The sequence below is a fragment of the Durio zibethinus genome, chromosome 14 (genome assembly GCF_047325235.1).
Source record: "Durio zibethinus cultivar Kanyao isolate XHJ-2024 chromosome 14, ASM4732523v1, whole genome shotgun sequence".
Classification (NCBI taxonomy): domain Eukaryota; kingdom Viridiplantae; phylum Streptophyta; class Magnoliopsida; order Malvales; family Malvaceae; genus Durio; species Durio zibethinus.
Genome location: NC_143175.1, coordinates 13,791,313 through 13,817,473, shown reverse-complemented (window position 1 = coordinate 13,817,473; position 26,161 = coordinate 13,791,313). Strand labels below are relative to the sequence as shown.

At 29.1% G+C, this 26,161-nt stretch overlaps 2 protein-coding genes and 1 pseudogene across 7 annotated transcripts; all 3 read left to right on the top strand.

Annotated features, from left to right (window-relative positions):
* Nucleotides 1-3,810: 3,810 nt before the first annotated feature.
* Nucleotides 3,811-6,983, top strand: ELO1 (Paxneb protein-like protein). 2 transcript variants are annotated; one of them, XM_022887098.2, is made up of 9 exons: nucleotides 3,811-3,957; nucleotides 4,500-4,702; nucleotides 4,811-5,037; nucleotides 5,149-5,239; nucleotides 5,465-5,621; nucleotides 5,881-5,959; nucleotides 6,165-6,324; nucleotides 6,417-6,508; nucleotides 6,676-6,983. In XM_022887098.2, exons 2-9 carry the CDS (start codon nucleotides 4,570-4,572, stop codon nucleotides 6,841-6,843), a joined length of 1,107 nt encoding a protein of 368 aa, XP_022742833.1. In that variant the 5' UTR covers nucleotides 3,811-3,957; nucleotides 4,500-4,569; the 3' UTR covers nucleotides 6,844-6,983. The 2 variants fall into 2 exon arrangements, with proteins under 2 accessions (XP_022742833.1, XP_022742831.1); XM_022887096.2 differs by having other exon boundaries at nucleotides 3,822-3,957; nucleotides 5,134-5,239.
* Nucleotides 6,984-8,107: 1,124 nt separating this feature from the next.
* On the top strand, nucleotides 8,108-12,680 carry LOC111294506 (putative ABC1 protein At2g40090). 4 transcript variants are annotated; one of them, XM_022887853.2, is made up of 12 exons: nucleotides 8,108-8,379; nucleotides 8,666-8,820; nucleotides 8,938-9,063; nucleotides 9,235-9,330; nucleotides 9,449-9,549; nucleotides 9,732-9,768; nucleotides 10,097-10,315; nucleotides 10,554-10,665; nucleotides 11,274-11,365; nucleotides 11,471-11,650; nucleotides 11,859-11,972; nucleotides 12,128-12,680. In XM_022887853.2, the coding sequence occupies exons 1-12, from the start codon at nucleotides 8,196-8,198 to the stop codon at nucleotides 12,326-12,328; spliced, it is 1,617 nt and encodes a 538-aa protein (XP_022743588.2). In that variant the 5' UTR covers nucleotides 8,108-8,195; the 3' UTR covers nucleotides 12,329-12,680. The 4 variants fall into 4 exon arrangements, with proteins under 4 accessions (XP_022743588.2, XP_022743589.2, XP_022743590.2 ...); XM_022887854.2 differs by lacking the exon at nucleotides 8,666-8,820 and having other exon boundaries at nucleotides 8,108-8,315; XM_022887855.2 differs by lacking the exon at nucleotides 8,666-8,820 and having other exon boundaries at nucleotides 8,133-8,379.
* Nucleotides 12,681-21,078: 8,398 nt separating this feature from the next.
* On the top strand, nucleotides 21,079-25,784 carry LOC111294809 (GDSL esterase/lipase CPRD49-like; annotated as a pseudogene). Its single transcript, XR_016327285.1, has 7 exons — nucleotides 21,079-21,105; nucleotides 22,918-22,947; nucleotides 23,132-23,203; nucleotides 23,547-23,687; nucleotides 24,223-24,300; nucleotides 24,386-24,508; nucleotides 25,322-25,784. The product of XR_016327285.1 is annotated as a GDSL esterase/lipase CPRD49-like (transcript).
* The last annotated feature ends 377 nt before the right edge of the window (nucleotides 25,785-26,161 follow it).

Sequence of the window (26,161 nt, the reverse complement as noted above, 5' to 3'; positions counted from 1 at the left end):
AATGGTTATTTGTATATTTTACAAAAACCCCTAAAATTGAATGGCTATTTGCATATTTACCCTATTTTTTATACCCATTTCCTTTTAATCCTTTTGTGTTAATATAATAATCTAAGCTATTGACGTACTCATAAACTTCAAAACTAAGATTTCTAACGATATAATGTAAATTCAAATGTCTATTTCAATTAACATAATGAAATATTGAATTCGTGTTTATTTCTTTATCTATATTACTCGGAACACAAAATATTTTTCTCATCTTTCCTCAACTAATCCTTGATATCTATAAAGGTAGTTATATGATAATCTTTTTTTTTTCCCATCTTAACTGTGTTGGTCATTTGATGGTTTCTCCTTCCTAGAATGGATCACCTAATCCAGATAGTTTCGCATGAAAAAACCAAAAAAAAAACCAAAAATAACTTAATTAAATCCAAATAGGAAAGGCAATTTGATACATATACGATGGATTTTGATTTAACTTTATCTTTTAAAATTATTTTATTTTAAATCAATTATTAGATAACAGTGGCTAAAAAAAATCAGGATCAAATTGAAGTTTTAAGCAAATCTAATTTGATATATAAAAAAATATTTTTAATTAATTATATTTATTTTTATATTTATTTAATTTTATATTTATATTAAAAAATAATATTTTATTAATTTTAAATTAAATATAATTTTATATAATATTAAATCAAATTTAAATATAAAATCAAATTAAATTAAAATATCATATATATAATTGAATCGAATTTGAAACAAATAAAGACCTACATCGAACTAATCCATTAGCTTCTGTAGATCCAAACAAGAGAACAAAATGAAAAGCATCTTTCCGCCTCAAAATGAATATTGTGGGCTTTTGCCTTTTTTTTTTTTTTTTTTTATTTCCTTATCAACGAGGTGCAAGGCCAAGAGTTTGATATAAAAAAATCAATGTTCTACATCACGTGCTCGTACTAAAGATTAGGCTATTGGAATATGACGAATTTGCTTTAATTCTTTTTTGTAAAAGAAATCATAATAATATATTTATTAAATTATAATATACATAAAAATTTGATAAAATTTGTTTCCATAAACGCTTAGTGGATGATTTATAGACAAGCAAGAAAATCTCTTAAATTTCTCTCTATAATGATATGTAAGATATTTATAAAAAATTATATATTTAAAATTTATTTAATTATCCAAAAATTTTAAATTTAGGTAGAAAATCAATTCAATTATTTTTAAGTTACTAACAATAAATCTAATTGAAATATATTATTCTTTTTAAAATAAATTTCCAAATAATCTTAAATATATATATCTTTTTCAATTTAAAATTTTCAAATAGAGTAATATATTATCATTTAAAATAGGTTTCCTAATAATATAAATAGATGTTTTTTTTTTAAATCTAAAAATATCAAATGTAATTATAAAATAGACTTCTTAATAATTTAAATATATGTTATTTTGAAATTGAAATTTTAAAATATAATTTTTATTTTTAGAGATTTCATGATAATTCTTTATTGTTTGATTATTTTTTAAATTTAAAAAAGATCAAATATCACATACATTAAAAGATAATTTATTCTTTAATGGTAATCTTAATGTTAATTCTTTTTTTAAAATTTTTTTTCAACCTTTAAGCTTGCAAAAAAAAAAGGCTTTTAACTTGTGAGATGCACAATTTTTTATTATTATTTTTAATAACTTTCTTATATATGAGATGCATAATTTTTTATTATATTTTTTTTATAAAATGTGCATTAACATGTTAAAAAACTAAAATCAATGTTTTTTTTTTGAAGATTTTATGAAAAATTTGAATATTTTGTTTGTTCGATAAAGTGTGCATGAATCTTATAGAAATTTTTTAACAATTCATGAATGTTGGAGTGGAAGTAGAAAATCGATCAAACATGATAATAACTTTTCTGAAATATTTTCACAATTGGTGGTAAAATCTATTGACTTAATTGTTTAAGTATTGGTTATTGGTTTTATTTATTTATTTAAAAAAATGTATAGGTTTGCTTTTAATTATTGATTTTGTTGCGTTTTTCTTTTATTTGTTTTTAAACAAAATTATAAATAAAGGTAAATGATTAAAATGTAGTATTAATTCTAACATAATTGTTTTATAAAAGTAAAATCATGTTTATTTATTAGAAAGTAAGTTTTTATAGCTTAATTATTTTATAGTATTATTGATTGGCTTTTTTCTTGAAAATGAAACGTTAGTTAAAGCTAAAAACAATTTTTTTTAACCTTTAAAATTGATTATAAAATCATGTGAATGAAAATTGACACCTAATTGAAACTTTTTTGCAATAAATTTTTAAAATAATTGTTTAAAATTTAATAATATTTTATTTCAGCTTTTACAGTAACACAATTTTTCATTAAACGTAAAATTTAAAACAAATATAAAAATTAATTTGATAAATCTTATAGATGTTGAAAATCAATATATTACTAAAACTTATGTAATAAATGTACATGCAAATAAGTTACCATGAATATTATTTAAAATAATTTTTCTAAATAAATAAAAATTATCTTAAAATTACATAAATTTGTAGGTGTATCAAAATGATTGTAAAATATGAAAAAGACATAAATTGAAAAAAATTAATTTGAAATGATGAAACTTTTTAATTTTTAATTTAATATTTTGTTGGTGTACTTAATAATACTTTTTATATATAAATCTTTTGAATATTTTATTTTTCTTCAAATATTATATAAAATTTGAATTTTTATCATTTTTTATTAAAAAAATTAATTTTATTATATTTTAATTATATTATTCATAGTTTACATATATATTGAATATTTAAGTGATTAAATAATATTAATTTACATATCTAAACACATTTAAATAAATAAAAATAATATGTATATTGTACAAGTAAAAAATTAGTTTAAAAATAAAGAAAAAGATTGTTTGTGTTAAGATTTGAATTTAAAATTTACTATATATAATCTTTTAAAAGTATTATATGAAATAATTTTGTTAAATTCCAAATTTTATTCTTATATTTTTTGGAAATGATGTTTGTTCTTACATTAAAGCTTGGTCGAAAGTTGAAATTAAGTGGTGGGGGATTTTATGACATGTTGCACATTTTAGATTTGAGGTGGCAAAGATTATAACACAAACTTTTTTGGTTAAGAAAATTGGACACAACTGACAACCAATTTGTGTGACCTTTACGGGCTTATGAGTCATGTAAGATGTGACCTTTTCATTAATTCAAGAGAAAATTTCCTTTTTTTTTAATAATTATTTCTCGTTTGGGTTTAATACTATAGAGCTAAAGAGTTTATTTGTTGTCTTACTCATAAGCCTTAGATATTTGTATTTGTTTTAACAACGAAATATACAATTTTATTATATCCATCATTTGACTTGCTGATCGATACATATATTTTCGATTTATTTGAATTCAAGAAGAAATTATGTATAGGCTTTTTTTTATCATTCGTTATTATGCAACGTCATACTGTTGTAGGCTTTTCTTTTACTATTTATTTTATATATATATATATATATATATATAAAATTGGGTAAATTAACCTTTAAGTTAAACAAATCTCTATTGGTTTCATAATGAGAAGTCAAGCCCTTAACTTGTGAATAAGAAAGCAAAGGTTGATAGAAATGGCCCATTAAGAAGAGATCACTGGCTCTAGCCCAGGTGGTCAAGTTCCGTGGTTTACACCCTAAATCCAGCTCCATTTTGTCCCATTAAGATTAGGAATGGGCTAACCAATAACAAATACTACGAGACGGTGCGTTTTGTCGGCTGGTGGCGAAAGCCTGGAATATGAGAAACGAAACGGCGCGTAATTGCTCTGACAAAGACGGAACTCTGAAGCAGGAAACCCGAAGCCAAGAGCGTCAAGAAGTTGCCATACTTCCTCCTTTGAAACAATTCAAAGGGAGCCACGGTAAGAATTTGATTCTACTCTGTTTTTCTTACTTAGAAAACCCAAGGCAAGCAAAAGAAAATGAAGCTCTTTTGAGCCCTTTAATGTTCGGTATAGTTTACTAAAGAACTGCACATCATTCCTTTGATAAAAGGCTTGAATGAAAAGAGAAAAGAAATTCTATTAAAAAAAGGATGAAAAGTGCTTAAAAAAATTTGGGTTCTTGAAGAAAAATAATACTTTTTCATGTTTATTGATTTTAGCAAAGTTTTAGTTCCACATACATGTTCTTTTTGGTGCTTACAGATAACAACTTTTTTTTGAAAGAAAATACTTAAAATAGAAAGAGATCAAATTTGAGTTAAATTTAATATTTTCAATTTTAATCATGGGATTATGAGAATTATGAATGTTGTTTTCTTTGTTTTTACGCTTTATCTTTTATATGATGGCATTGCTGTTTCTGAGACCCTCAGTGATACGTATTATTGGCTTTTTGGAGTTGTTTTGACTAAGTTGGCAACTGGGTATTGATTGAACGAACTTGCTGGACTTTGAATCAGGAAATTCTTACGTCAGCCTTATTGTTCACTACATTGTGTACTGTCTTGATTCTTGACTGTTGCTACTGCTATGGCTGCGGCCAAGACTCGGGCAAGTAGCTTCTCTCGAAACCTTTCGGCTGCAGCCCCATCTCAAGGCCCTGGACTTAAGTGTGGGCCAAATGGCTTGGTCTTTCTATCTTCCGGGATACCCGACCTTGACAGTAATGGCCTACAGTCTCTCATTCTTCTTGTTGCATAACGTTCTCTTTTGGGATTAGTTCTTTCATTTGATTTGTTCTCTTATTGAATAGTTTTTACTTGATATGCAGAGATATTAGGTGGAGGATTCCCTTTGGGAAGCCTAGTTATGGTGATGGAAGATGCAGAAGCACCTCATCACATGCTTTTGTTGAGGAATTTCATGGCTCAGGGACTTGTTCACAACCAACCTCTTCTCTATGCTAGTCCAGCCAGAGACCCAAGAGGGTTTTTGGGTACTTTGCCCAGTCCTGCTGCATCCAAAGATAACAAATCCTATGAAACTGATCCAGATCAGGTGCCCATCATCTTTGACACCCTTTTATCTTTTGGTTTCTTCTTCAGTTTGTTTGAAATCTCATATGTGCAAATGCTAAGAATATGAACATTATAGTCTAAAAACTTGCAGGAAAAAGGTCTGAGAATTGCTTGGCAGTATAAGAAGTACTTTGGTGAAAACCAACTCAATTTTGATGGTCAAAAAGGCAGTTTATCCCTTGGTATTATTCATTATTTCTTTTCACTTGTAGGTTTAACAAAAAGTTAATGCAGCTTGCTTTTGGGTTTTAATTAAGGTTAAGAAAAGAATTATTCTTTCAACTCATAATACTTTATCACTTTTCAGTTAAAACTTCATGCATTATCAGGTGTTTATTTGAAAGTGCACATGCTATCCCCTCCTTGAAAGTTCTATACTCATATCTCCTTATGTTAATGTGGTGCAGATGGTAAACATGAGTACTCTAATGAATTTGACTTGCGGAAGCCCCTAGATAGGCACTTCCTCAATAGGCAGCATGTAGATTGTGTTAGCATCCAAGATTCTCCTGATCTTTCTGTTCTTCGTGACCGTTGTTCAACATTTTCATCCCAGTTTCCACGGTATTATCACATGCTTTCTTGGTCATATATTCATAACATTGGAAACATTTGACCATGTTGCTATATTAGTCAATGTTTGATTTAATATTACCTGTTATGTCATCTCCCTTGCAGCTCCATGAAGAATACTGTATGAAGTTCCAAAGTTATATTTTTAGTGTCTCAACTAACTTGCCATTATCTTTTATGTCTTCTTTTTTGTTCTTTCCATTTTGGTATATTTACTTGTCATTACTTTCCTCTTTCGGCTATCTCATAGAAATGATGGCAGCGTTTCATGTGCTGGTCGTATTGCTATCCAATCATTTTGTGCTCCTCAATGTGCATATTCCAACATGGTTAGTAGCAAGTCCTTAGGATTTGTTAAATTATTATAAATTCCTGTTTCTTTCCTTGATCAAAGAGTTCCTTTGTAAGTAAAGAAATTTTTAAAATGTTTTTGAGCATTCAAACTGTAGAAATCCTAGTTTTAAAATTTATATTGGATAGGTCACCTGATTTTAGTTGTTATCCATTATTTCTGTTGCTATACTACTATTGCAGGAATGGGATATGCTTTCATTTATTAGATCTCTGAAAAGCATGGTACGGTCTTCAAATTCAGTTGCAATAATAACCTTTCCACCTTCCCTTCTTTCACCATCCTTCTGTAAAAGATGGCAGCACATGGCAGACACATTGCTTTCTGTGAAAGCAATTCCAGGTTTATTATCAATCTATACCATGCGCTTATGGTATGCACTATTGATTTCAAATGTATCTTGACTCATTGATCTCGTTGGATGCTTCTGTTAGACGAAGACAAGGATTTGGCACAACTCCTCACTGGTTACCAGGAGATGGTTGGCTTTCTGAACGTGCACAAAGTAGCACGCATCAACACACAGGTTCATTAGTTTGTCCTCACCCTAGTCTTGTACAACATGATCACCCTAGTCTTGTACAACATAATTGGTTCCTTTACAGTGTAGTATCGGTATGCAAATTTATTCACATTAGTCTCACTCTGCTCATTATCTTACATTTTCTACTTTATTTGTCCCAAATTAAGCAGGTTCCTGTCATTCTTGAGGCAACAACTTTTTCAATCAAGTTGCAAAAGCGTAGGTATTTGGTTTTAGAATGTCTAAATCAGGCCCCTGTCGATGGATCAAGTGGAACTTCGTATGGAACATCTGGTAGTTGCTCTGGTTCCTCCAAGGCTGGGAACCTTGATTTTTGACTGAATACTTCTGAAGAATGAGAGAAACGGTCTCCTGCTTTTTTCTTCCTTGCTGATTGACTTTTTCCATTCAAATAATTTATGGTCATGTTCTATATGCAACATCTTGAATTTTATTTAAAATCGTGTTTGTTGATTAAGGTTTGAGTAATGTTTCAAGCTTTGTTCATAATTTTAGTTTAAAATTGCTACTATTCATTTGCTTTGTTGCTAGATTATTAGATTTTTAATTTTAGTAAGATTAAAATCCTGACAGTTTCATTTTCAATCCAAACTTATTCTAACTACCTTTCATTTTCTATTCTTTTTTATTTATTTATTGTCTTTTCTTTCTATTCATACTTTTTACCAAAAAAAAAGTAAAACAATAAATAATAAAAGTATTATGAATCTCAATAATTTATTCCTTGTTTAATAGAAAAAAATTATTTCTTTATTTTTTGAAGAAATAGAAAAAAAAAAAAAAGAAAAGAAAACTTGTACATGTATTTTTGGTGTAACTCGTACATTTTATCATGCGTACTAAAAATTCAGTACCTCTATCGAAGAAGCCAATCGGAAGGGAAAAAATATCTAACCCATTTAATTTGGGTGTTCAATTTGCAAATTTACCCTAGTTGTAACTCCAACTTATTAAGTTGGAATGGGTACTCTTACCTAGGGGTGTAAATGATACATTAGTACTCGCAAGCTACTCGGGTTCGATTTGAAAAAAACTCGAATTCGATTCGATTATTGTCGAATCGAGCTCGAGCTCGAGTAACTCGACTTATCGATCGAGCCGAATTCGAGTATTCTTATATCTAACTCGAGTAGCTCGCGAGCCTAATCGAGCTTTTATATTTAAATATATTTTTATTTTTTTTAATTAATAAAATATTTCGAATCCGAGTTCGAATTCGAGTTCGAGCATAAATAATCGAACTCTTATCGAGTATACGAATCGAGCTTATTTTTACATATTAATCGAGCTTAATCGAGCGAGCTCGAGTAGCTCGAATTCGATCACGAATCGAGCTCGAGCTTTGAAAAATAAAACTTGATCAAGCTCGAGCCGAGTATCGAGCCCCGAATTGTGAGTCGAGCTCGAGCTCGAGCTCGAGCTTCTCACTACTCGGCTCGGCTCGGCTCGGCTCGTTTACAGCCCTACTCTTACCTTCAAATAACTTTCAAATTCTAGAGCATTGTTAGGGTGGGCCAACCCAGATCTGCTAGCTCAAACAAGTCAAACCCCAAATTATAAAAAATAAATAAATAAACAAATCAAGAAAGGCAAGGAAAAACAACCCGAGAAACATTAGCGAGTTATTTTCGCTCGCTTGCCCGTTAGCCTGCGGTCTTCCAAAAAACACATGGCAACGCGATCCCTTTGGCGCACGCGAGCCAAGCTGGTGGTTGCCGCCACCGCCCTCTGCACGGGAGGCGCCGCCGCTACTATTGCTACCTCCGACGATCCCGCCACAGCTCTCAAGGTCTGCACCACCGTTCCTCTTCGCCTTCTCCGTGACTCCATAACTGCCGCCTCCATTGTCTTCGGTACCTAAAGAACCATTTTCTATTTCTGTCAAAGTTTTAACGTTATATTTCATTTATTCTTTTGATTAATAGAGTTAATTGGAGCTTAAATTTCAATCTTGAATTAAAAAAATTTAAGTCTAATGGAAAAATTAGTTGAGTTTGTTACATTTAAAGGGATATTTAAGTTTTTTTTTTTTAAATCCCATCGCTAGAAGTTTAGTGAATTATTGGGAATTTGGTTACTATTTTTCCCCATTTTCATAGCCTTTTTTTTTTTTATTAAACTTTTGAATGATGCAATTAGATTATGAATACTCATTATGGGGACTACCGGAAGGAAGCAATGAGAGAGCAAAAGTTAAACATGAAGTTCATTTAAGGTCGGCCCGGAAGCTTCAAGAACTTTGTTTTAGAAATGGAGGAATTTATATCAAGCTTGGCCAACATATTGGGCAGTTGGTATACGCTTAGTAATGCTGACTTTGTGTCTTTGAATAAAGTTTGACATATGGGTTTTTGGATTCATTAGATGCTATTTAATTTTGGTTTTGAGCTGAAGGATTTTGTTTTTTTTAGGAATATCTAGTTCCTCAGGAGTATGTTCAGACAATGAGGGAGTCGATGTTGAATAGGTGTCCAGTTTCTTCATATGATCAAGTCTGTGAAGTCTTCAAGAAGGAACTTGGAGAGATGCCTGATAAAGTACGTATTGTTTTGATTTTTGAAGCATAATGTTTGCATACGCAGAGTTATATTATTTCTTAATGATTATTAAGGCTGCATAACTGCTTTTCCAAATAAAAGGTTCTATCAGTACTTCTTTTGACATGTAGAATCTATACTTGTCCTTTTAGCCTATCTTTTCATGCACAGGTCTTCAATGAATTTGATCCCAAACCAATAGCAAGTGCTTCTCTTGCACAAGTTCATGTTGCTCGTACCCATGATGGCCAAAAAGTTGCTGTGAAGGTTTCAATCTTTATTACCTTTACTTGGAAAATTTTCCATTTGAATTTTCAGATGCAGGACTCAAATTTTCTTGCTAGGATTTATTTCCCACGTTAAAATTTTTTGTCTTGAAATTCAGGTTCAGCACACTCATATGACAGATACTGCAGCTGCAGATCAAGCCACTGTGGAATTTCTTGTCAACACTCTACATTGGTTATTTCCATCTTTTGATTACAGGTACTGTTTTTTAGAATTTCCTTCTTTGGCTTCTAGATTATGAGTTATGATGCACGCATAGATGGATGCATGACTGCAGATTTGCTTGATTGAGCATAAGGTTTTTCTGTTGTCTTTGTCATGGGATTATATTGTTTCAAACTGTTAGAGTTCTTTGAAATTTTTTTGGCTTATGCATGCAGATGGTTGGTGGCTGAAATTCGAGAAAGTTTACCCAAGGCAAGTTGCTTTGATAACCTTCTCTTCAATATTTTTCAGGAATTCCTTTATGTCTTGATTTCCATAAAAAATTCTCTAAATTTAGTCTTTTAAGAAGCTAGATGTATTTTAAAATTGGTTTCTTTATGACATGGTACTCATGTGTTTAACTTTTTGTTTGTATACCTTCCATGTGCCCTTGCTTGTAAAAGATGGACTTAGACAACTATGCATAATTGTCTCTTGCTTGGATAGTCATGTTTTTCATTTACCCAATATGTGTTTAGCTTTCTTTCCATCCAAGATGGTATAGCTTGACTTTCTATTGTTTCTAACCTTTTGACATCAGGAGCTAGACTTTTTAATAGAGGCAAAGAACAGTGTGAAATGTTTGGAAAATTTCCGGAAGCTGTCTCCTCATATTGCGGATTGTGTATATGCACCAAAAGTGTATTGGTCTTTAAGTACCTCAAAGCTGTTAACAATGGAATTCATGGATGGTGCACAAGTGAATGATGTGATTACCATTCGAAGACTTGGAATCCAACCCAATGAAGTTGCAAGATTAGTAAGTTCTTGGCTTGAAATTGTCTGCCAATTGTTTTTCTGCATTTAGAAGCTGTATAATACAACTCCACTACCCCATGCTTTATTTTTTTATTAACATTGTTGGGTTCATGAGTTGTATATTATGAAAATGAGACTGTTTGTGTAAGAAAGGAACTATATAATGATTACAGTTATGCGATTGTTATAAACACATACAAGGAAATAATCTTGATGATACGTAATCTGATTCTATGCAGGTTAGTCAAACTTTTGCTGAGATGATGTTTAAACATGGATTTGTTCATTGTGATCCACATGCTGCTAATTTATTGGTTCGGCCATTACCTTCTGGCAGAAGGAGCATTTTTGGTGAGGGTTTCTTTTTTGTTGAGATGATTTAAGAATATCTCTATTAGTGCTTAACTAGTTGCAATGGGGTATGGTTGGTGTTAATTCTTTCTTTCTTCTTAACTGACCTCAGTAAGCTAAATTTTTCTGTCTGTTTTTGGTTAAAGCTATGGAATCTCTTGCAGATTGATCTTTCTAGGATGGTGCCCCTTCTTTCATTATCAATTGTTCATTGCTAGTAATGATGCCAGCTTTTAGATTTTTAATCATGCAACTGCTGAAGAAAGAAATATATTGGGGAGCTTGTTATTCTTAAGGGAAAAAATGTTGGTTTCTAAATGTTCTATATTCATTTTAAATTGACTAAAACCTGTTGTATCTCTTGCCATTGACTCCAGAATGTGGTTGCCGGAAAAAAAAAAAAAAAAACTGAGAAATCTAGAGAACATTATGACTTCCACTTAGATATATAATTGCTCATCCTTATTAAAAATCTGAGTTCCTTTGACACTCTTCTTTTTGAAGCTTTTCATGTGCTTGGTTGTGAAGTTTGATTACTTCTCCAAATACAATATTAGGATTCCTTCTCTGAATATTTGATTTGTTTTCTTTTCTCCTTTTGTTTGCAGGCAAGAGAAAACCACAGTTGATACTTCTAGACCATGGTCTTTACAAAGAACTTGACTTCTCTACCAGATTCAGCTATGCTTCTCTTTGGAGTGTACATCATTGCTCTGCCTAAAATTTGGATTTAGTTCTTGATGCATTTATGGTTTTTACGCAAGCAATTTGATGTTCTATGTTCGTGCTTTGACTTCGATTGCAGGCATTGGTGTTTGCTGATGTCAATGGAATAAAGGAAAATAGTGTGAAATTGGGTGCTGGGGAGGATCTATATGTGCTATTTGCAGGGCTTCTAACCATGAGGCCCTGGAATAGGGTCATTGACTCTGCTGTGGATCATTTGGTCATAAAAGGCACTGACAGTGATCGTTCAGAATTACAGGTGATTTGTAAAGAGTTGATGGTTTTGTAGATGCTGTTACCGATAATTTTTCTCTTATTGGTTTCCTTCTGAATAAGGATCTGATTCCAAATGAGGCTCTGTATTTGCCTTAGAGATTATTATTTGCTATATTATTAAGTTGGAATGTTGGATTTTTTAATTGATTGTTTCTCACTTCTTGCTTGGCCATATCTATCCTCTGTGGCAGATGTATGCATCTCAATATTTCCCTCAAATATCAGAGCTTCTCAGGAGACTGCCCCGGGTTATTCTATTGATGCTGAAGACAAATGATTGTTTAAGAGCAGTCAATAACTCTCTGGTATTGTCTAGTTCTCCACATCTTGGATTTCATTGAGTTATTGTTTTCATGAGGTGACTGATGAGGGGCATATTATATGAGCACTTTACCTTTGGAACTTTGATTTGTCACTAAATTGTCTTTACTGCTGTTTGCATTTGGATTTTCGTTGACAGTTACAGGGTTCTTCTCTTGAGACATTTCTGATCATCGGAAAAGTTTCTTCTGAAGCAGTTGTTGAGGCAAAGATGATGCAGAAGAAATCCTTACTTACTTGGTTAAATGTCTGGGTGGAAGAGTTCTTTTTGGAAGCTCGTCTTTTAGCGATGCAGATGGCCTTGTGGCTTTTTCATGTCAGGAAAGCATTGGCTTGGTAATAGGTTCAGGTTTGAAAGCAGTTTCTTATCTCATATTAGGCATCTAAACCTCAATATTTTTTGCCTCTGTTGTTCAGACCACCTCATGCAGGTTGTCTGAGCTTGGATTGATAGATTGATTCTTTCTCTTCAAGAAAGGAATAAATTCGTAAAATTTTGTGTCCTTGATTTTGTAAAATACCCTATTTCCTGCGGAACTAGGTCATTGTTGTAAAACCCCATCAACCAGGCCAGTGATAAACTGCAAGAAACTTCGTTTTCTTGACAACTGTAGATTAGTTTCAATGACAAACAGAACCAGCTGATTATTGATTACTGCAGCATGTGGGAATGAAGCAATTTATATCTCAAATACATTTGTTCCTTTCTTGTGAAAAGAGCCTGATTGAATGATAGCACTATTCAAGCAAATAGGATTTTAAATGCAGTCAGAAGAAATAGATCAATCGACCAGGTTTTTTTTTTTTTTTTGTCTTTAATAATGTTTCCTCTGTGAATTCCTAAGCTTTATTACTCATCATTGCTGCGTTTATAGTTGGTTTCTAACAAACCTTAGTTTCCCTCTCTTGTTCCTTCCTTCCAATCAGGAAAAACAAAAAAAACCCTTGACCCCATTGAGCTGGCGGGGTTTTTATTTTTCTTTCCCTCGGCGTCAGGGCAGCAGCAAAACAACCATATACTTCCAAATTTGCCAGGCTTTACTTGAATAGGGCGAACCCATAACCTTGAGGAATGTGCTTAGTTGGCAAATTGACCAGGCTTATAAGTGACTAATAAAATGGAAGCATAAACATATTCGGAAAATGAAGGATAGTTTTATATTTGGTTCTATTACGGTAAAATAGAATGGAGAAAAGGATTAGACTAATTGTTGAGTTGTGATTGGAAGGCTTTTTCTTAATTTCTTTTTTTTTTTTTTATAATTAAGGTAGTCGGGATTTAAAATCGAGAGTTTAATATTATATTAATAAATTATACTACTGTGGGTAAATTTTAATTATATTGTATTAATTGTGGAGCAAAATTCGGCTGCTAGTTTGGTCGGTTTTTGACCAAGATCACTGCTGGTCTGGCGACCACCTCCCTTCCCCCCTTTTGACCTCTCCTACATTATTTCACCATCAATTCCTCGATCTGTTTTCTCTTACTGCATAAAACATCCACACCCAGCTTTCCCCCCAAAATGATTCGTCAATGAAAATTTTAAATTACATATACATTAGTAGCTATAGGTCTGCATAAACCCCAAAAAAAATTGGTAATAAAAATTTAAATTGTATAAATATCTAAAAAAAGAGAAATTTTGAGCCAAGATAACTTTATTTTTTATAGCAATATGTGTTGGCTTTTTATGTTTGTAAACTAAAAAGAGATAAAGACATTTTAAAACTTAACAAGAACATTGAACAAATCAAGTTCTTAAAATGTTGTACCCTAGTTGGGATGAAACAACTTCACAGCCTGAAACTCGTATACAAAATCATGCAAATGCAAGGCATTTTGTCAAATTAGGCACTCCCAAACCTAACTTCAGATTCTAGAATACTTAGACCGTGTTCCCATCCATAAAATATGTGCCAACATTATTGTAGTATATCTAATAAAATATATATATATATATATATACATATGTATAAGAAATTATCTCATCCTGCATTGACAAAGTTAAGAAATGTCTCATTTAAAATATATTTATATATATTAAAAATTAATTAATTAATAAACACAAATGTTTTTTGAATTTAAAATTTTCCTAAACTATATATAAACAATAAATTTATATATTTATTGACCATATTTTGTAATTAATTTCAAATGCATAGCTTTTTTTGTATGTTAATAGTAGGCTTTCCGACTATCAAAAAAGCTTTAAGCTGAAAGGCTAAAATAATAAAAAAAAATTAAATTTTATCAATTTATTTGAATAAATTTTTATATTGTTATTATATTTAAATAAAATTTTAATTTATATTTAACTAAAATTTTAATTTTTAATTTGTACTTAAATAAACATTTAATGTTAATTAATTTCTTATTAAAAATAAAAATAAGATAATAATGACTAATTTAAATATAATAAAAATACAATAATTTAAAGATTTTTGTTCTAAGGCTTTAGCCAAACCAAAATTATGTTATCCTAAGAGAAACACGTTGGGCAAAGGCTGATCCACGGTCCTCCACTTTCCATTCACATTAAAAGGGTGAGAAAGAGAAAAGAAAAAGAAATGGTGGGACTAGTTAGGCCACAGTTCATCCTCTTTGTATCATCCATTGTCTAACTTAGTTTCAGCAATTGTGGACGGGGAGCTATTCTTGCTAAAATCTATGCTTGCAAAGTATTTTCTCTTTGTATCTCTCTTCATAACTTCTTTTTCTTCTTTCTGGGTTGTTTTCAATGTCTTTGTTGAGTTATATTTTTTTAGCATACGAGGTTGTCTCTGTTAGTTTGGTCCACTATTGTTGTTTTTTTTTTTTTTGCATTCCAATATCTTTCTTTTATTTTTTTTATACTTAATGATAATTTAGATGATTGGATTCTAAAAGAAAGCTTGGTCTTTTTGAGGAGTGATTTGCTTGGTCTTTAAATTACAAATATATTAGGAGAAAAGTAAAAAATAAAGAAAAAGGAAGTGGGGAGGAAAGAGTGTGCCATTCATCTCCTTCTCTCTTTTTCTTCATTTTTTTAAGTTTTCTCTCTAAATATTTGTAATTAGTATCAGAGCCTATAAAAATCTTTGTATATCATAGATTATACAAATCAGTATTCAGATATATATATATATATATTACTTGAGATCTTCAGATCACAGTTATCATTGTAAATATTTTTTCACTTTCATAACTTTTAATTTTAAGTTTTATGTTTTAAAACTCATATATCTATTTGCTATCTTTGTGCTAGTTTTATTGCTTTGTTGTGGCTTTTAAACCTAGTTTTAGAGATATTTGAAAGGTGTTCAAATGATTTTAGGTATCAAGAACATGAAGCAAAATATTGAAAACTGTGTTTGTTCAATAAAACCTTATAATCAGAATTTGCATAAGGATCCTCAATTAGAAAATCATATACTAGCAATTAGCCATAGTATTAATGGATTTGTAGATTTATCTACTACTTTCTTTAAAAAATTATTTAATAAAGTTAATATATTAGAATAAAAAATAGACAATTTAGGACAAGCGACTAGTTTAAATCTAAATCAAGATTCTAAACAACTATTAGTAAAAAATTAAAAATTATTAAAAGTTGATAAAAGTCAAACAAATGACTTTAGACCTTTATATTATGGCAATGTTATCCTTACTCTTAATGATGATAAACCATCATCTTCTCAATCAGATTTTTCTAAATTAGAAAAATTAGATTTTAAATCCTATAAAAGTCTTATAGAACACCTTAAGTATAAAATGAAAAAAGTCACAGATCCTAAAGGAAGGACTGATTATTTGAATATGATAGAAAAATTATATGAAATACATATAGAACTTTTTAAAAAGTTTAATTATCATTATATGTTTAATTATGATACTATTGATGAAAGTAGTTCAGATGAAGAAGATACAAGAAAAGATAAAATTCTAACTACTAATTCAATAATAAAAGATGAAACAAGTAGTATAGAATCTTCATCCTTTGAAGAAGTAGACAAAGAAATAGATACTAAGCCTACACCTTCAGATCTTGATCAACAACAAATTGATAAAGAAAAAAAAAGTAGGAGAAATTTTTAATCAAGAAATTGATGATAAAAATAGGTTTGCTAATAGAACTAAAGATAATATTTATAAGGATGAAATCAAACAAACAGGAACATCTTCTGAAACTATTACGAAACTTATGCCATAATTTAGTTTTATAGAATCTTTAAACAAAAGAACTGTAGCTCAAGGAGGAACACATTTAGATCTTTCAAAAATATTGATAAATGACTATGAAAAAACCATAGAAGATTGGGCACAATCTATGACTATTATAGTAAACAATTACAAAGACACCTGGTCTAAAGAAAAAAATTTAAATTATTTTTGTAGAACATTTCAATGAGATATTTTACAATTTTTGCGTAAATGAAAAAAAAAACTCTAAAACAAGAAAAGCTAAAAAAAGGACTTTGTTAAATCAAATAACTACAATACCAAATTTGTTAAAAAAACCTTACAAATATACTAAAAAGTGAATTTTGTGGAAGAATAGAACTGGCTAATCAAAATAGTGAAGCTAGTTATATATTAACTAAAATAAAATTATGTGACATAAGACATTTAGAAGAATTTTCTAAAAAATATATTCACACATACCAAAAGTTGGATGAAACTCATTCCAAATTATGGACAGAATAATATTTTCATAAATTAGCATCACCTTGGGATGAACTCTATAATCAATAATATCCCAAATATTTAGAACTTCACAACCCTACATGAGAAAATAAAGACTATCTAGATTCTATAGAAAATAGAGTTTATTTTGCTTCTAACAAATTATAGAACATTACCTTAAAACAAAGGCTTCTAAACAAGCAAAAAGTAAATTAAGTAATAACCAATGCATAAAAATACTAGAAAATGAATGAAATTTTGGTTGTAAATCTCAATCTAAAACCTATTCAACGAAATACAAAAAATATAATATAAATTGGTCAAATGGAAGCCAAAAAAGCATAAATTTAACAAAAAGAAAAAATTTATTAGAAGAAAAACTTATAAAAGGAAATCAAAATGCAAATGTTTTATTTGTGATGAAGAAGGCCATATAGCACCTCAATGCCCTAATAAAGTAAAAAATGCTAAAAAAAGTTATTACTCGAAGAACGAGATTTAAAAATTTATTTTGGAAAAAAAGTTTTTGAAGGCGAATTTATTTATGAATTAATTTTTGAAATAGATTATGATTCTGATGATGATGGATATATTTTTATGCTTAATTTAGTAATAAACAATGCACAAAAATACTAGAAAATGAATGAAATTTTGGTTGCAAATCTCAATCTAAAACCTATTCAACGAAATACAAAAAAAATAAGGACATAAATTGGTCAAATGGAAGCTAAAAAAGCATAAATTTAACAAAAAGAAAAAATTTATTAGAAGAAAAACTTCTAAAAAGAAATCAAAATACAAATGTTTTATTTGTAATGAAGAAGGCCATATAGCATCTCAATGTCCTAATAAAGTAAAAAATGCTAAAAAAAATTATTAAAACTCTCGAAGAACGAGATTTAAAAATTTATTTTGGAAAAGAAGTTTTTGAAGGCGAAATTATTTATGAATTAATTTTTGAAATAGATTCTGATTCTGATGATGATGGGTATATTTTTATACTTAATACAAGAAGCAATCCTAATAATAATACTATATCGAAAGTTAATAATCAACTTAGTTCGAAACTAAAGATATACTTGCTGAAGAATAGCAAATAACAAAATTAAATGATGTCTTAGGATAAAATGTTATTATTTCATATGAATTGTTAGAAAAACTACAATCATTAAAGAAAGATGAAATATATAAACTTTTTGTCTTCTCAAAATTCCAACCATGGATAAAAAGACACATAGAAAAATTTAGTGGCAATACTATAGTTACTTATTCTAATCAAGGATCTGTAAATATTCCTTTATTTACTAAAAAAAATCAAGAGAATTAAACAAAAATATCTTGAAGTTAGATATATATATATTTAGGAATAATTATGATAACTATAAAAGTTTTATTCAAAACTGGAAATGATGTACCAATAATAGCAATATTAGCAGATAAAAGATTTGAAAATCCTAATAAAGCACTAATAGGAAGAATACAATCAAATCTTGTTTCAGGAGCTGTTTGCTTTAAAATAAAACCAAATTATTTTATTTTTATTAATGACCCATTAATAGAAGATTGCTTTAGATTAAGAATAATGACAAAAAAAGTTAGAAATTAGGAATGTAGCTCATGATTTGTCTATAAATAAGATAGCTATCAATAAATTTACTAATCATACTTTTACATTTATTAAAGAAATAGATTCCAATATTATAGAAATATTTGAACCTAGATCTTTTGATTCAGAAATCAAACCAAAATTAATGAATCTTAAAGATCTATTCGTACCACCTAGATGGTTATTATAAGGTATTATAGAACCTATACCTTTTAATAAAACAATAAAACCTATGGAATTTTTTGCATCAAAAAATAATCTGTATTTTAAAAATTATGGAAAAAATAGTTCTGGTAGTAATCTAGTTCTATCATCACCTTCTTCTATACCTTCATTCTCAAATAGAGATAATAAAGACAATAAGAGTATTGCTAGTGGACAATCATTTGTCTCACATAGGCAATCTTTTCTTTCTCAACCTTAATCAATAGGAACAAAAAATATAAATATTCCTATTTTTTTAGGAGATACAAGTAGTAAAAGAAAAAATCGATTTACGATTCCGTAAACTCAGTTTTAAATTCAATTTCTTTTAGAGATACTAGAAGAGATGATGTCAAAAGTTTGGCTATAATCAACCAATATAAAATCAGTAATGATGAAATAATTACATTCTCAAAAAATCAACCAAAAAGGTATTATAATTATGTTGAAGCAGAATTTAGATTTAAAAAGTATAAACCATGCTATTTAAATGTTCTAATGATACTATATGTAGTTGTAGAAGCAATGCTTTACCATTAGAAAAATGGGAGTCAATGAAACATGCTATAGCAATAATAGGAATTGATGGAAAATAAATCATAATAAGATATAAAGCAAAAAATATTTTTATTTATTTTATGAATAAAAATTTCATAATTCCAAAAATTTTATGCTTTCTTTTTATGCATGGTGATATGTTATGAGGAAATAATTTTATATACAATTATTTACCTTTTTGTTTGAATAACAAAAATATTATTTTTATTATAGATAAAAAATCTATAGAAATACCTTTAGTAAAAAATTATAAACATATATGTGATTCTAATTTTCGACTTGAAACCAATAAGATGGAAATTAAATCAATTAGTGAAACACACTAGTTATATAAAATTTTAAAAGAAAATTTTAGTGAGGAACCATTAAAATTATGGTCTAAAAGTCTTAGATTTTGTAGTTTAAAAATTCTTGATTCAAAGAAAATAATTAGAGTAAAATCAATGATCTATATTAAACAAGATATAGATGAATTTGATATACAAATCAATGAACTTTTACAAAAAGGAATTATAGAACCCACTGCTAGTCCAACATTTATGGTAAGAAATGATGCTAAACCAAAAAGAGGAAAAGCCATAATGGTATTCAACTATAAAAGGTTTAATCAAAATTTAATATTTGATGGATACTTTATCCTTAGAAAAGATGTGCTAATAAACTTAGCAAAAATGCTAAATATTTAAGTAAATTTGATTATAAATTAGGATTTTGACAAATAATGCTAACTGAAGAGTCAAAACCAGTGACAACCTTTAGTGCGCCAAAAGGCCATTATCAATGGAAAGTCATGCCCTTTAGACTTTGTAATGCACCACAAATTTTTCAAAGATGGATGGACACCATTTTTGGAAAATATAAAGATTTTTGTATAGTATATATTGGTGATATACTTATAGTTTCTGAAATATTAAATGAGTATAGGAAACACCTAAATCTTATAGCTCAAAAATTCATAAAACATAGTATTATATTAAGCCCTAAAAAGATATAGTTTGAAAAAACTAATATAGAATTCTTAGGATTAAATTTATCTACAAATGGTCTTACTTTACAATATAGTAAAAATTAAAGAATTTTTGTAACAATTAGAAGGTAAAAAAACAACTTCAAAGTTTTTTAGGTCTTTCTAATTATGAAAGACAATTTATTAAAAACCTCTTTAAAAAGAGAAAGTTTTACAAGAAAAATTAAAAAATGATATATCTTTTTCCTAGTCAAAAGATGATTATGATATTATTAAATAAATAAAATTATATATTAAATTTATACATAAGGTATATCTTCCAAAATCAGGAGAATTACTTATTCTTGAAATAAATGTATTAGACCAACATTAGAGATGTGTACTTAAATCAAAAATATGTAATCAAGAATTAATTTGTGGTTATAATTCAAGAAAATTTAAACCTAATGAGATAAAATATATTATTTTTGAAAAAGAATTACTAGTTATAAAAAATGCTATAGCTGGATTTCATTTACCTATCACCTAAAAACTTTATTATTAGAACTGATAATTAGGTAGTTAAAGAATTCTTCAAAAATAAGAAATTAGAGACTAATCTTAGAAGAATTAGATGGTATAACTTTTTATGTCAATATAATTTTTTTATTGAATTTATTAAAGGATCAAACAATGCACTTGTTGATTTTTTAAGCAGGCTTGATGGATTGAGTAAAAAACCTCTATAACAAATTGGTGAATTGACTACAGTAAAAAAAAAAAAGCAACCCAAACAAGGTTTTTCTTTTGCACATATTAATCCTAACCAAGGATTAAGATTTCAATCTTTTAACCAATCATTAATTCCATATCCTAATTCAAGATATTTCTTTTATTATCAACCATACATGGAAATACCAAAAATTCTATTATAGCAAGTAATGGAACCCTATTTATTGTCCTAATTTTCTTAGAATCCAAACCAATGGACTCCAATATTATATTTTGAAATTTTTGAAAAAATAGAAAATTTATTGAAACCACAAAAAAAAATTTTAGAAATCAAAGATTTGTATAATTGAGGATTACCCTTTGAGTTATATAATCTCATAAATGAAGTTTAGAAAGCCCAACTTAAAGGTAATGAATCAACCTTTAGGAAAAATATGACTAAGCTTAAGGAATGATTAACCAAATAAGTTAATAAATTTCAAAATTTTCAAAATCTTGTTTTAAATAGTTAAACTCTAAGAGATTGAGAGGAACCACAAATTTTTTAACTTGATGAAAAAGAATGCTTCCTTGAATAGATAAACAATCTCTTAAATATTTGTGATCTTTTCATAAAAGAGAAAACCATTTCTTCTTCTTTTTTAAAAATTTAAAAAATTCTGTTATATGAAAAGGCTAATAAAGTCTTACCCAATAATAAAGTTTTTAATAGAATAAAAAATTCAATAGGAGATGAAGTAGACCTTATACTTCATGAAAAATTTCATGAATATTTTCCTTTTATATATTTGAAAAATTAAGGAATTTCATGTGGATTTCCAAAAATTAAATTCAAATTAGATTATGACCCTTATTATATAATCAATATTGAAATAAAGTTTTATAGGAATAATTATTTTTCAAAATTTATCTTTTTATTTAATAAGACATTTTTCTACTTTTATTAAATAAACAATATTTGATTTTGTCAAAATGATGAATATTCTTCTTATGTGCATATTAAAATAACTAATTTAGTAAGACTCTTTCACAAAGAAAGATTTTTTCAACACTATCAAATCTAGAAAGTCAAAAAAGTATTTTATGGATCATATTTATTTACGCTTAATGAAAATCAAAAAAATATAAAATTTGCTCTTTCACAGTTTAATAGAGCAAGTTTATGTAGTTTCTAAGCAGGAATTAGCATGATAAAAAAAGTAAAATAATTGTTGAATGAAATTTCACCAAACTCACAAACTCTTTTATATCACTATTATCACAAATGACAAAATGATTTATGTGAAAAAATTTTATAATTAAAATAATCCATAGTCAAAGTCCGAAGCGATCGAACTTTTAAAGAAACTATCTAAAATAAAATATTTAGATTACTCTATTTTTTTTACTACTTTAATATTAGGGAATGGTGAAATAAGTCTTCACCATTTTTTAATTTAGAAAATAAAAAAAATTATAAATCAAGATAATCAACAAGATAAATAAAAAAGATAATAAATAAAAAATTGTATCTCAATCAACATTTGTTGCTAAAATGACAAATACTATATGTACAAAGTAAATTTCATTATCTGTAATTTTTATCAAACTTAAGTAAAAAATATATGTCATGTCATTTTTGTAAAAGTTTGGTAGAAAATAAATGACATGTCATTATCTGTAATTTTTGTCAAAATTAGGAAAAAAATAAAATGATGGCAAAAAGAATGGCAAGACGAAAAAGCGGAAGGAGAAGAATCGGCAGACTCCACTTCCTCTTTCTTCATATATATACATATATATATATATATATTTACTTTTTTCTCTAAATATTTGTAATTGGTGTCAGAAACTTTCTTTTTCGCTCTTTCTTGATATGAGGTTTTGGTTGGTAGGAGAGAAAGAGAACGAAACTTTCTTTTTCCTTCTTTCTTGATATGAGGGAAATGTTGGGAGGAATTTAATGTGAGTGATAGTGTTTTTACCAGTTCTCATGCATTATAAATAGCAATTCTGCAAATTTGGATGAATTAAAGGAGGGAAATTGTAAATTGTAATTATACAGATTCGCCCTGTGATTTTGAGAGAGGTGTGAAAGGAAATAAAATTACAAAATTTATGATGTTAAATGTAATTTTTTTTTAATTATTTGATTTCCTCCTGTTATTCAGCCCTCAAATTATTTGATCTCATTAGTCTGATTTCTTACCAAGCAGATTAATAGAAGAATTGAAGTAACAGAGACATATTGTAGTTTTCTTAAACCTGGGTGTATGTTCTTACTCCAATCACTGCACTATGATGATTCTTCTCGAATTCACTGTTGTGAAAGAATTTACCATTTATATTTAGTCTCTTGTTTTGTTTCCCCTTAAATCATTTAATATTAAGTCTCTTACTTTGTGTGTGGTTTGTGTTCTATGAGAATCCGCTTTTATTTGCAATCCTCCTGCAGGCTGACATAGGAGGATATTATGGACGGAATTCATGGCGTGCCCTAGAGGTGCTCGATCATGTTTTTCCAAAGGTATTAAAGTTTGGTAGTTATTACCTCAAACTTGTCAAAATTGTAATTGATGCTTATAGAGCAGCCATGTATTTTCCAGTTTGATTTGCATGTACTAGGTCGTGCTCCCAAATTTGGGGGAAGATAAGTAGGCTGCTTTATTATTATACGAATTGCTTTCTGTAATCTGGTTTATGAGTGTCAGAAAATATTTAACTAAGACAGTAGGGAAACCTTTTTTTATCATTCTATATTTTATTGTTGATTAAATAGGTATTAGTTTCCATTTTCAGATTTATAGGGTATTCTCTTTTCAAAGTGCTTTGATATTAACATTGTAGTTCTGTTCTTTTATACTTTACAGGATGCTGCTATACAGCCTTCTCTGATAATAACTTATTTTGGAGTTAATGAGTCAATGGGGTCTCATCCATCTGGCTTTGGCCCTCATGTCCTACTTCCCGATTATATTGAGAACACGAGGAAAACAGCAATTCAGCTGAAGGTATTGTCTCAAATCTCAACATGTCTCTCAGTTAAGGTTGATGCATCAATGTAGACTTAAGAGAAACTGACTGATCTAGGAGTTGTAAAGCAATACTTGCAATATATGGCATGAAGCATGTAGTAGCTTGTAAACATGGTTGAGTGAATAATGTGGATGTTGGAGGTAGTGCAAAGATAAACTTATTCATTATTTAGATAGTAAAACGTAGAGCTCTATCATGTGAAATGGAGCCTAAGAAATATGCCAAAATGTTTTAAAAAATAAAAAGATACAAAAATTAACTACTAGAATGATTCCGTAGCAGTAGGAAAAAGAAAGGGCTGAATCATTCTTATGAGGTTTCGGCAATGTCCTAATTTCTTGGACCAAATCAGAAAGAAGAAAATGGTTTCGAATGCTTCAAATATTTCTGTTCTTCCTTTGCTTGTATTTATTAAGTGCTGGCCTTAAGCTCAACCTAGTATGTCTTTTCATTGTCTGATGAGTAACATTCAATGCTCATTCTAACTTTTTTTTTCTTCTGAAAAATCAGAGCCTTTCAGATTTAATGTGCCTCATTTTTCTTACTTGTCCTCCTGTTGATGAAGAAAAGAGTAAATAAAAACACAAGGTGCTGAAATGCATGTTTTCTATGCCTTCTTTCCCCAATTTCTTATTGCAAAATGTCAATCTAAGATGTCCCTTTGGTAAATCAGTGAAGTTTTATGCCAGACGAATTCTGAAGCTTGTGTAAAGCTGTGACAGGAATTGGATGTTAAGGTAGTCAATCTTTTTACTGCATTTCAACAAAGAGATTATTGGGCAACTGATTGCTTCACGTAAGTTTGCTTATCTATGATTTAATGTTATCTTTTTCTGAAGCAATCACATTTTGGAAAGTTCATTGGCTTTATTTGTGAATCATCCATGTGCTTTGTTTTCCACTCAAGTCTCTCCATATAACTTTTTTCTGCCTTTTTCCCCTCCTGCTAGCAACTTTAGGGAACTTTTTTTTTTTTTTTTGGTAGGGTACTTTGGGGAACTAATGATACCTCTTGCTATGACAAGGATATTTCCTGTATGGAAACTTGGAATGGAAGGTTTGCTACCATTGCCAGTTCACTTCTGTTTTGAAGTTACGAAAACTTTGATTTTTCCTTATTCCCGATATGGTACAATGCAATTTCACACAAACAATCTAATTGGTGCAGTTTTTTCTGTTGTTGAAAAGTAATTTAAAAAATAAAAAGAAAAGTAAACATGAGAAGATTAAGAATATGTAGCAGTGAACATTGTATTAGAATGGGAACAAAGAAGAAAGAGAAGCCGAAACCAAAATTCCGAGTCATGATACCTGAATGAATTTTAATGGTGCTTGAATGTAAATCTTGGGTTTGGCAAAATATATATATATATATATATATATATAAATCTTGGGGAGATCAAAACGAAATTGTAATTATATTGGATAGGCTTGATTCTTTCATTTCTTTTTGTTTTTCCCTTTTTGTGCTATATATATATAGTGTAGTTGCTAATCTTTCAAAGTTTACCCTCTTTCTAATTTTCACAAATGAAACATTTAACTTGCAGTCAAATAACTGTGGTGAAGTTTTTGGAAGTTGAATTATCAAATTTCTGCTTTTCATCAGAGATGGAGTTCATCTATCTGCTGAGGGGAGCAAAATAGTAGTGGCAGTGATACTAAAAGTACTCAAAGAAGCTGAGTGGAAGCCACCTCTACACTGGAAATCTATGCCAAATGATTTCTCAGAGGACTTACCTTATAATCTTGTTGCTGCTGATGGGAAAACCATGTTGAATCCGTACGACTGGACATTGCACGAGCAATTCAATGGGGCTAGAGTTCAAGTTTTCTTAAAGTTCATGATCTCCAAATCCCATGGAAATAAAAGGATGAAGTTCTATAGATGAACAGAATTTGTAGAAAGGACTGAGCTGGAACATTTTAGTACTGTGATTGCTTCTTGCAAAGCCATCAAGAGTTTATATATTTTAGTAAGTTCAATTTATTTTAGTTGATTCATGTAAAATTTATATATTATAGTAAGTTCAATTCCTACTTAATAATCCTAGAAACATCAATTTCAAGCACAGACCAAGAATCTTTGATTCGACATGGCCGACTAGGAAACATTGTTGTTGTTGTTGTTTTCATTTTTTTTTTCTAATTTTCAATGTGACATTTGAGTCCAGTTTAAATGTCATGTGGGAACATATCTCTTGTTCCTTTCTTGAAGCACACTTTCGTTCATAACACACACATTTTTACACACTAGCATATCATCTACTCAGAGATACAGACAATTATTTGGATTCACCATTCTTGTATTGTCCAAACCCTTGGCCCTCCTATCATCTGACACCATAGAAAGAGGAAACGCACAACTCTCGTAAATATGACGATGTCTAATGCATAGCTGTTATGTTTATTATAGTAGTTTTGAGGGTACTTCACAACAAAGTATGTA

What these genes read in the sequence shown, in the direction of transcription:
- ELO1 (XM_022887096.2), top strand. Translation starts at nt 4,570, where the DNA reads ATGGCTGCGGCCAAGACTCGGGCAAGTAGCTTCTCTCGAAACCTTTCG. An exon ending in ATGAAACTGATCCAGATCAG is followed by an intron (nt 5,038 to 5,133) that starts GTGCCCATCATC and finishes TGAACATTATAG; the next exon opens with TCTAAAAACTTGCAGGAAAA. An exon ending in TTTTCATCCCAGTTTCCACG is followed by an intron (nt 5,622 to 5,880) that starts GTATTATCACAT and finishes GCTATCTCATAG; the next exon opens with AAATGATGGCAGCGTTTCAT.
- LOC111294506 (XM_022887853.2), top strand. Translation starts at nt 8,196, where the DNA reads ATGGCAACGCGATCCCTTTGGCGCACGCGAGCCAAGCTGGTGGTTGCC. An exon ending in TTCGAGAAAGTTTACCCAAG is followed by an intron (nt 9,769 to 10,096) that starts GCAAGTTGCTTT and finishes TTTTGACATCAG; the next exon opens with GAGCTAGACTTTTTAATAGA. An exon ending in GAGCAGTCAATAACTCTCTG is followed by an intron (nt 11,973 to 12,127) that starts GTATTGTCTAGT and finishes TTTCGTTGACAG; the next exon opens with TTACAGGGTTCTTCTCTTGA.